We start from the raw sequence: 11,474 nt of genomic DNA on the forward strand, positions 1-11,474 counted from the left end.
ATCACACGAATGCAATGGAGAAAGTTTGAAATAAGTGCTTGTTATTTCAAGTCGGCACGCACAGATAAAAGTAGGCCCTATTCGATTAGTTTCGATCGCTGTTTTAGACCAAAAGTAAAAAGGTGGTCTTCTTCACTCCTCCATAATCCACAAACATTGTCTCAGCGATTAAGAAGTAGTCTTGCCCTCAAGGCATGAAGACGAGAAATGTCCACCTACTCAGGATGTAGATATCCGGTAGGCGTCTTCAAATGCGGATGTTCATCCTGCTGAATGGGGAGGGGAGGTGACTCATGACACCCTTAGGTTATGGAGTGAAGTCCACAGCGAACGAAATAGGGATCGATAAATAACGGTTTATTTTGTCAACCATTCCTCCTTCCATTGGTCAACATCATATGCGAAATACTGGAATGTATGGTATTGAACTAAAACTAATCAAATACAGCAGTGGTGTCGTATGAGGCTAGCAGGGCACTCATACAGAACATCAAAGAACCTGCGTCTCAGCTTATCACCAGGTCACCAAAACATGGAAGGAGAAATTGAATGAAATCTTTAGCAAACGAAAGCAAGATCGATAACTAACGGTTTATTTTGTCATGTCAACCACTTGTGGCACTGGACCCTGGTGGAGTCAACATATATTAATACTAAAACTGTCCACTTAAATACAACAGACAATTTTTTAACGTCTCGCAATATTTATGAAACAAATAAGGCGACCTGCTTCATCACACACAACAAGAATAAAACAACTTGCTGTCATTTAGCACTAGAGGGCGCTTAGTCTCGCCGTTTTCTAGTCGCTTCACATGCGCGCATACCTACACTGAAATGGATCATCCCAATACTTAATGTAGCTTGCATGCAAATACAGCATAATTTCTCATTAGCATAATGCAGTGACATGACGCTGTTAACACACGACGGCCGATCGATGACGTGCACAGTATGCTATACGTCACTGGTGTGTCAGTGATGTGGCCTCCATCATGAATATCATGCATATTGATGATGTATTGAACACATACACTTTTTCATCAGCAGCACACGGCTGTTTTTTTGAAAGCTATTGTGATCACTTCTTCTGAAGGCTCGCGTGGGTGATGTTGAAGCATCTGACGAGAGCAAATCCACATCTCAGTAAAATCAGCACATTTCAGGAAACACTTTCCTTTTCTACATCTCTGTGGAATTATTTCAACAGAACTATTCTGGATACTACACTCAAGCCGGTAGAACAAACATGATTTCAAGTTTTATATGGAGAGAAAGTTACTAAACTTTCAAGGAAGCTAGCTGACTCAGTGATTGTGGTCTTCAAGTTTCTAAACTAGAGGCCAGCAAAATACACCAATGTGATCATCGTTGTGGAACTATTATTAGTTACATCTCTTCAGTGAAAACTGGTTTCTTTATCCTGATTTGCAAATGGTTCTCGCCGGGTTTACGAAGGAATATCGCGATCTGGAGTCTTACCATCCGTACAGTCCGACTATAACATCCAGTGCAATGCCGCCCCAAGCGCAATCGGCTAACGACCACCACCACCACCAGCCCGCCGTCCCAGTCGGCGTGGTGACGGCATCGTCTCGGTCGCGTGCACCCACCACAACATCCAATATCTCGAGAACTGAGTCTGCCAACGAAGAGGACATTGAAACCAAAGTGAAATGTGTGCTAATAGGTGACGGTGCGGTAGGAAAGACTAGCCTAGTCGTGAGCTACACAACGAATGGATACCCATTGCAATATGTGCCAACAGCATTCGATAATTATTCAGGTTTGTGAAATTTCTAACATACATAAGAATGCTGTTATATTTGTTATATTAACAAAATATTAATTTAAATTTGTCTAATATTTATTGTTGTTGTATGATAAACCATTTGTTTTGTTAAATCGTTTACTATGTTTAACTTCACATATACCATTGACGTTGTTGTTGGGCTACATTTATTTAAATCATCATTGATGTAAATATTTTATTTTCACCTTTTTAAATTTATTTGATTTCATAGAATTTGAGATTCAAATCGGTTAAAAACAAATTTACTGTAAGAACAGCTGTTTTTCCCATCCATGCTGATGCAGAGCAAATTTACAAACGTACTTTTTTTTTTTTTTAGAGATGCACATGGTGGCTTGGATTATAACTTGAAATGGTACATTTAAATATTTACTTAAGTACTAATTAATTGGAATGGTACTTGAAGTTTGTAGATTGTGATGGTGAATTGAACTTTCAATTGTGTCCAACAATGGTTGTGGGAACATTAAAAACCATCTTCTAAATCGCATCCTTGTAATTTGTTGGATCTTCAACCTCTTGAACATTTAATTTGATGTGAACTAAACCATGTCCTGTTCCAATTCTAGTGTGATTGACCTCTTCAGATCTTCACTGATCTCTTTCAAAATCCTCATTGAAGTCACTTGAGCCTACCAAGGCCTATCCTGTGTAGCCCCTGAACCCATGGTCAATTGTTCACCATTGCATAAGCTTAGCATTGTCCGCAGCTAATTTAGGGACAGTAAGCACAATGGTTTGAATAGGGAGGCAAGTCCTTTGATGTGGGCAGCGCTTCTGGTGTTTAGAAGCTTCTAATCTGGGAGGTAGAAATTGTTATGAAAACTCATCATAGTAGAAAACTCAACACACCAGCATTGTGAGTCACTACATTGTATATGGGAGGGGAGCCCATCACAAACCACTAGCTGGGTTAATCATCAATGTGGTTTCTGTCACAAACAGTTTTTTTCTGACCCTTGTTGACTTTGAGCTTGAGTCATTTTTAAAGATGTTGAAAAGCAGTTACACAAGACAGAAATCAAGTAACCACACTGCTGGTCATGTTGTGGTTACTGGTTTACTACAAATGTTGATACAATGTCAAAATCTCTGGTAAGGATGGGCTAGTGGTAACCACAGCTACATAGGACCTATAAGATAAATATACAGCACCATGGTCAAATTTTTACATTATTCTAAAATCTTGCAAGACAGTGTGACCATTACTAGTCAAAGGGTCTTGGGGGGGGGGATCCTTACACACTGTATAGGGTTACACCATGCCTGCACCATCCTGCACTAAGGAATGGTTGCTGATGATTGTAAATTTGTATTATCCCCCGCACTTACGCATACGTCAGCAATAAGAGTATTTGTTACACTTTTTATCACAAAAGCCATTCCCACTGTGTCTGCGTCCGTGCTTTTCACACATTTGTACTCATGTTCCTTGCTCTATATTCTACTTTGCCTTCCCCACCCTGCTGAGCACAGATAAAATATTGTAATTTACTCTTCAAAGTTCGTTGGCATATTGTCCTCAAGCCCCGACACCTTTTACCATTAGCTGATTCACTACTCCAATGTGAATCCTACACCTTGTAGTTTTTACACATAATTGGACCCAATTGGTGGCCTGTAGCCATTTGGTTCAATCCTGTAGTGAACACCATGCAATTCGAGTAGAGCTCTACATGTACTTGTGCTCGTATTTTACCAGACGCTATCATTAGTAAACAAGACAAAAAAAAACACTTGGGAGTTGACCCAGGAGAAAGAAGTATGGAAGCTTAAAGTGGCCAGCCATGACATTTATTCCTGTAACTGTATTCCATCGCCGAGTGTGGCCCTGTATTCTAAAGTTACTCCACAAGAGTGGTCATTTAAGGGGTCCATACAGATTAATACTGAATACAGGGAGTCCAAAGATAACCTAAAGCAATAATTGTATAGCTATCACTCACTGCTGCAGGCAGTACACAGTACGCTACCAAAGATATGCCTGCTATTTTAATGCACACCAATTTCAATCATGAAAATTTGCAGGAATCTTTATTTCCCAGCTGTGGTTCGTAAATGGTTTACCAGATGAATTGCCAAAGTACAGTACACACAACACATCATGAGGAAATTACACATGAGTTAGCAGTGAATTAGTGATTAAATACCATAAATTGTAACTCAAACAGTAAAATTTGTTTTCACACAACACTGCAGATCTTTTCATTAACAGAGTTGTAAAAACTGAATTTCTGTTTATAACAAAATCATGTACTAGGGTTGGTTGTTATGATTGCGTACAATATGTTTGTTATTGTATGCACACCCATTGGGGGGCCCCTTAGATATTGTTGTCAATTGCAATGCAATGGAGCACAGCCTTGTTATATATTGATTAGTCTAGCGATACCTAATGTTCTGTAGGAAGCCAAACAAGAATAAAATCATGTTTTAGATTGATTGAATACACAATTTCATCAAATGCGCATTAGGTTTGGAAATCCAAAGTTTTTATTTCTGTATGTTTTTGTTTAAGTACGACTACTGTATTAGATCCAGCTTGACACTTCACTTATTTATCAAGGAAGCAAATTCCTATAGGCCCCTGATTACTGCCTTGGTGCCCCTTGAATGAAATATTCCAAAACAAGTATGAATAATCCTATGGCCTACTGTGCCCTTCACAGTTGCCCTGCCCTTACAGGAACAAAGTGCATCAACTGATTCAACTGCAAGCTACGGAGCATTGTAACCACAGAAACTATACAGCAATTTGAATGTTCATTTATTTACAGAAACCAATTTGTAAGTTTGTCATTGACATTTTGTGAATCCACAGCCATAAATAAATACATTATTTATTATTGTACATTCCTTTTTTTCTTTTCATTTCTACAGTTGTGGTGAGAGTAGACAGGAATCCCATCAAAATCCAAATATGCGATACAGCTGGCCAAGTAAGTAATATAAACGTCAAAATAAATTCCCTCCTTTCTTTTAAAAGTCAAGGTTTGCCTTTTTATTAAATAAATTCTTCCGTTGGCGACAGGGCTGCCAAATGTAAACCTGATTAGCCTTGAGGTTCTGTGGACTGCATGCCAGAAAATGGAATGCTAGGCTCCAGACTACATGTTCAACCATAGAGCCTTTCTTTATGGTTGAATGGTTGAACTGAGCACGCATTTAATTACATTCAAGTATTAGAATTCAATGACTCTGCTTGGATTTATTTTTGTGTGGTTCACCCTTACCCCAGAATGATAGCAAAGGGCATTACAAACCGATAATAACCAATGATCCTTTTGCTAATCCGACAATCGTAGCGATAAAACAGATCAAATCGTAATCACTTTTGTCTATCTGCAGAATTAGTTGACAACAAAAATCTTCTTTGTCTGCGACCTCATAGGATGAACTTTGACCTAGAATGGTTTTCCGAGCTGAACAATTTTGACAAAATGTTACCAAATGCAACAATTGTTGAATCCAATTGATAAAGCAGTTAATCTCGGATTGTAATTTTTCCCATGACACATATCTCCACTACTTAAACCTTTAGGCTAATTGAAAGATATGCATCACCAGTGCCATTACGTACATCACATGTGGGTGGAGTGGATAGTAATTTTTAAGCATTGCATAGATGGGGGTGTGGGTTGAACTTTGGACTAACTCGTGAAGAGTGGAGTTTCTGACATTTGTATCTGAACTAGAGCTTCAACTACAGTGTGATAACTACACGAATAGTAATAATAACAGTTGTTATTATAATTGATGATAAAGATTAACATAGTGCATTAAAGAAGTTGCTTTGATGCATTCAGCGGAAGCAAGATCTTTTATACAATATTTCAAACCACAGAACATTATTGTGAAGTGCACAAAAAAGAAGGAGAAACCAGTTAAACTCAGCGACTACATTTCATTTGTACATTTCAATAAAAATTATCCGGTTTACAGAGACCCTGGTTCTGTTGCCTCAAGTGGTATTGGCCATATTTGTGCCCCTTCAAAAGTTTCACGTTTAAGCTTTTAAAAGACTTTGCAAGGGAAGTGTTCTCTTTGCAAAATGAAAATGGTCCTGCCCTCTCAAAGATGAAATTCCAGGTCTGTTAGTGGTTATCGTTGAGTAATAAGTAGTTTTCTGCTGTATGATTTTATTAAACCATGCTGTACAGTGTCGATGTACATGTATGGGGTCTACGGTGGTTGGGGGGGGGGGGATGGGTGCTTTCAGCATTTGCAACCCTAGTAGTAAGTGATCACCGTGCAATCATTCTTAGTACAGCCCTTTCACTTTCGGCCCGCTTCAAATAAAACACCCCAGCGAAAAGACACTGCAAATTGCCCCGAGGCGAAATGGTAGCCTAGCCTGTCCAGTTGACAATAATACCCAACGCCTAGCATTAACAACGTCCGACAATAGCGACTGCTTAACGCTGCTTGTCACTGTAGAGGATTTCATGTGAGGGTATTGTTGACCAGTTTTTCAATCAATGGTCCGGAGTTTTGGCCAGAGTCGTTTGGACATCGATCAATAGATCTGAGGTGAAAGCATCTCCTTGATCAGATCATAGTGGATCTGTATAGAGACAGGACAGAGACCTCGGGAGGGGGGGGGGGGGGGGTTGGAGGGAGGAGGCGAGTGACTAGTGGAGGTTAAACTCTCAGTGAAGGATTCTTATGAAAAGCTTCCTTCTAAAGTAACGAGATGAATGAAAATCATCACAGCAAGTTATTTTTTTGGACATACCTTAACACCAATTTGCACTTTATCATGAAGGTTTTATTCTCAGAAAAGAATTCTGATAAAACGCTTCCTTTTAAAGTAAAGAGATGAGTGAAAATCATCACCTAGCCAGTTTGACAGTTATTCTGTACCCCTTCACATCAATTCAATTATTGCTATCATGGCTTGATTGAAAATGCCTATATTCAACCCTTGTCATAAAGAGCACTGTTATAAAAGAGGTTCTGCTTATAAACAAAAGTACATTCTGAAGTCCTCAATCTCATTTTGTACTTTGTGTTTCTTTCTTTTGCTGTCCTTTTATAACAATGTCAAGCTCGTAATTTGGCCAATCCAAGTGACCGGCGCAATTTCATAGAGCTATTTAAGCAGAAAATATTGCTTAATGGTTTCCTGCTAAGCAAAAATGAGGAGGATGCCAGTTACAAATGATTGCATTTCGGCCGGTAACCTTATTCTACTCGGCACAATTTGTTGTGCGCTAAGCTACCTCTAGGTCCCACATCCAATGATCATTAAATAGAATTAATAATACTGGTGGGGTTTTCAAGGGAGTGTCTTACTATAACTGTTTATGGTCAGTAGCTAAGCCAAACAATATTGAGTTTATATACCAATGACCTTAGTGTTATCTTAACATCAAAGTGACCTGGAAAAAAATAACAGTGTACAATCAGAAGCAGACATCCACCAATAAATTACTTGAGTCTTCAATTGTTAACTGACCATGAGTCGTGGCGGTGTTGCTGATACCAAATTGAGAAGAGCATTTCTCAATATCAGTTGGTCCTCGTTAATCAACAAATATTATGGCTTTACAATATTTGTTCAGTGTTGCATACAGAATCCATATCAAAACCATGATAAGATTCTAATCTTAACATCAATTGTCCTGATAGTGGACCATAAGGCCTTGATGCTTTTGCCAGGGATGGAGGTTGCACAGCCTCTGTCCCAGGGGGAAGTGTGTTGCCCTGTGGTGTCAACTCTGTAATTGTGTAGTGAGAAAACATGTGTTTGTTCTGCTGGAGTGGAGCATAGACAGTTGTGGCTGGCTCTAATGAGTTATCCAGACAAATGACCTTAGGGAAAAGGTCAATGTAGTTTTGTAAAGCAGTCCAACTCCAAAACCAATGAGCTTGGAGGAACATTACTGAATGCAGTGAATTATTTCCCTTGTATAGCAGAACTGGACTTAAAAGAATCTGGTTTCCTTTCTGTTTCTGCAAATAAGGATTCCGAAGAAACTCATAATGTTGTGTCCTGCCACATCGTAATTTATGTTACTGTCATTTAGAATACCCCCCTCAATAACTCATCTTAATGAAACACTTAGTACCAGACTACATCCTGATTAAGGTGAAAATTATTGCACAGGGAGTTTGTCACATTTACAGCTCCATGGTGACACTTTGGAGCTTACATGTTCACTCCTGGCTACATTGGCTGGAGCCTTGCCAAGAGTGGCTTATTAAAAGCCAGTCTTGCAGCCAGTGGGCGTCATGGTAATCAAGTTCAGAAAGTTGTCAAAAAAGTTTTAGGATGAAATCTCAGGCCTGATATTTCACGGAGGCTGCAACGAAGGCGATTGCCTCCATGCCCCCTGGTCATTGCCTTGGTGCCCTTGCAATGCTACAGTTGAAATTTACAATTTCCTCATCTAGAAGGCCTTTACTGAGGAGAAAATGTCTTGGTGCCCTTGCCCTTTGAAAATAAAAAAAAACAGGCCTGTTCGTATTTTACTAAAGATGGAACTTTTGTTATGTTTTTCTTCTCCAGGATGATTTTGACTCCTTGAGGCCGCTCTGCTACCCCCAGACAGATGTCTTCCTGCTATGTTTCAGTGTAGTCTCACCAACATCGTTTCACAACACACTAGAGAAGTGGTTGCCGGAGGTACGAAGACACAACCCCAAGACTCCTATAATCCTAGTAGGCACTCAGTGTGACTTACGGACTGACGTCAATGTCTTGATTGATCTTGCTAAGTATCATGAGAGGCCGATAACGGAAGAGGAGGCCATTTACCGTGCGGAGCGTATCAATGCTGTCAGTTATGTTGAATGTTCAGCGTTGACACAACATAACTTAAAGGACGTTTTTGACACGGTTATTTTAACTGCGCTGCAGTTTACTGGGCCTCCTAAGGGCAAGAGTAAAAACAGCTCCAAATCCAAGAAACCTAAAAGTATAAAGCCAACAAAAGTCAAGAAGGATAAGCCATTGCCGTCTAAACCTAAATCTTCAATCTGGAAGAAGCTTTGTTGCATCGTTTGAGTTCCTGAATGTTTCTTCATCCTGCACTTCGCACATCCCCCCCTCCGTGTCTTTCCGTAATCTTGTGGAATTGTGCCATAAATGTTCAGCTACTTGTGTCCACATAAACTTAACTCTGGATTATGGACAGGAGAACAGACTTTGGTGAACCTTATTACCATCATGGCAGTGTTGTGTTCGGCTGTAATGCCAGATTCTTGGAGACTAGTTGTTCTCATATATACTGTCGGCGGAAGAGTTATTTTTGACTACGTATCGAGACTGCATCATGTGACTGTTGAATAGCTGATAAAATCACTCATAAGGAATTACACAAAAAACAATGAGGTTAACAATGGGCTTTTGCATTTAGAACTCAATAACAGTTGACCAATTGAATGATGATGACACTGAGGAAAATAAAAGACATTTTCAAGTTTTCCCCAAAAGTCCGCCATAATGCATTGTACTAACTAGTTCTTCCCTGGTGTATCATATTAAAACAATTAAATGTATATTGTATTTCCATTATAATTTATTGTTTAAAAACCATATTAAGTACTTACTGGAAATACTACAAAAGAACTTAGGAATTTGTTTTCCAATCAATGATTAATAGAGGAGTGTTACTGAATTCCATTGAATTTACCAAATTATCAACAGAGGGTAGTAAACATTCTACAGGAAAATGGAAAGAAATTCCTTTAGCCCCTTTCACACTTTAAGAACTTTCCCCGGGATAATTCCCAGGTTGATATTTCATACTTGAACTGCCAACCCTGGCTAACTCCTGGGGAATATCTAGCCCTGCTTGTGAGTAGGGTTGATAACCCACGGGTAGGAATACCCGAAACTCATTTTGTATCAAAAGTAAACAATCACAGGGGTTAAGATACCCCAGGAGTTTCCTGAGGTTTTATCTCCTAGGTATTGGATTTGTATAGTGTGAACAGGGCTTCTGTTAAGCCCTGCCTAATGTTGAACCGGGTTATGGAGTTTTATATAATACTTCTCTAAAAGAATTTTGCCAAATAGAGTATGTTAAGAAATAAAAAATATGTAAATCAAATATTTGGCAGACACTAATTCTATGAAGTCTCACAAGTTTTAAATGTTTGGTGAACCATTATTGCCTTTTAAGTTAAAATCTGTTACTTGAAGTTATTTGTTCTTTTTAAAAGTATACTTTTTCCAAGCTTGGTTCTCCTGAATGTTAATTACCTAAAAGCAATCAATGTGTTATGTTATGGGCCTGTTTGTTCCGATCTCCTTCTTACTTTGGGATAAAACTGAGAACCAAAATTTCAGGTCTGTATTTTTTTCTTCGAGAGGACAGGGCCATCATCCTTTTTCAAAGGGCACTTTCATTGGGAAACTTTTCAAGGGCGAAAGGCCAAGACCAGGGGCAAGCAACTGAGGCTGTAACAAATATTAAAAAATTAAAAATACAAGTTGTATCTGCCACCAAGATTTTGGAAAGCTAAAATTTTCAAATCATTTTACTTTTTATCTTCTATTTTTTGTGTGATATTTATTTATTTAAATAAAGCTTTAACTCAAAATCAAAATCATTGGTGTATACATTGGTCATCTTTTTAAAGAATTAAATATTTACTGGATTTTAGATTAAAATATCTAAGAACAAGTTTAATATTTGTGATGACATAAAAATACCGAAGAAATCAGACAAGTTTTATGGGCACATTTTTGATATTATAAATGAAATTTGAACAGAATGGAACTAATGTGTGACTAAGCATGTATGTTAAAATAATCAACTGAAGGTGATTTACATTGTGAACGTTGTGAATGTGAATTTGGTTAACAAAATTCTTTGTAAAAACATGCAACTTGCTAAGCTAACAAATATTGCTAAGCAGAATCAGGCTTTTTGATATGTAGCTTTCGAAAGTTGGTCAAGGTCAATGTACCTAAGTAAAATTTATTTTTGATTTGATTTTAATTGATCTAAATTTATTTGATTTTTTTATTTTCTTCTAAGTTTTTCAATTTTTTTATATTTTTTAATTATGTTTTATCAATATTATTTATTTATTATTTATTATTAATATTATTTTTTTGGGAGACATGTTATTCTTGTTTGCCTCGCCTTGGCAAGTTAATTCCAACCTTCCGTTAAAAAGTTGCACATAAATTAGTTCATTTCATAATATGCAAATGTCTGTCAGTAACCCAGTGAAATTTGTGCTTCCAAACCGAAGAAGCTGAAAATGTGTAAAAAATATTGTGAAGTATAAAAAACGTGTCCCTTAAGGTTAAAAAGATTCCAGTTATATGTATATCGGCAAATCGCTGTAAGTATTCTTTATTTTATAAAAGCCATAAATGGAAGATGGAACTTGGTGACGTTTGTTTTTTCTCTATTTGTGTTAATAATTTTGTAATATTGTGAAATAAAACAGAGCAAACTATTGAAGTAAAGAATAACATGTTGTTGAGTTTCTTCATTTAAAACTAGAAGTGTCAAATATGAAAACTAGAATTATGAATCCAAAATTCAGTTAACATATAGTGTTTCAGAAGAGCGATATGTTTGGAAACTGAATTTCATTAAACAGAATTATAAAGTGCAATGCATTTGTTACTGAATCATCCAGATCAATAACTACATTCATGAATTGCTGAAAATTTATCCAACTATCAGTTACTATA

General features: G+C 37.7%; 1 protein-coding gene across 1 annotated transcript; it reads left to right on the forward strand.

The window, feature by feature from the left end:
• Nucleotides 1-1,054: 1,054 nt before the first annotated feature.
• On the forward strand, nt 1,055-9,113 carry LOC117291969 (cell division control protein 42 homolog). The gene is made up of 3 exons (XM_033773990.1): nt 1,055-1,786; nt 4,694-4,752; nt 8,325-9,113. Exons 1-3 carry the CDS (start codon nt 1,435-1,437, stop codon nt 8,820-8,822), a joined length of 909 nt encoding a protein of 302 aa, XP_033629881.1. The 5' UTR covers nt 1,055-1,434; the 3' UTR covers nt 8,823-9,113.
• Nucleotides 9,114-11,474: the final 2,361 nt, after the last annotated feature.

Source organism: Asterias rubens, chromosome 1, assembly GCF_902459465.1.
Source record: "Asterias rubens chromosome 1, eAstRub1.3, whole genome shotgun sequence".
NCBI lineage: Eukaryota > Metazoa > Echinodermata > Asteroidea > Forcipulatida > Asteriidae > Asterias > Asterias rubens.

Coding starts and splice junctions, on each gene's coding strand:
- LOC117291969 (XM_033773990.1), top strand. CDS start 1,435: ATGGTTCTCGCCGGGTTTACGAAGGAATATCGCGATCTGGAGTCTTAC. Junction 1,787..4,693: donor AGCATTCGATAATTATTCAG/GTTTGTGAAATT, acceptor TCATTTCTACAG/TTGTGGTGAGAGTAGACAGG. Junction 4,753..8,324: donor TATGCGATACAGCTGGCCAA/GTAAGTAATATA, acceptor TTTCTTCTCCAG/GATGATTTTGACTCCTTGAG.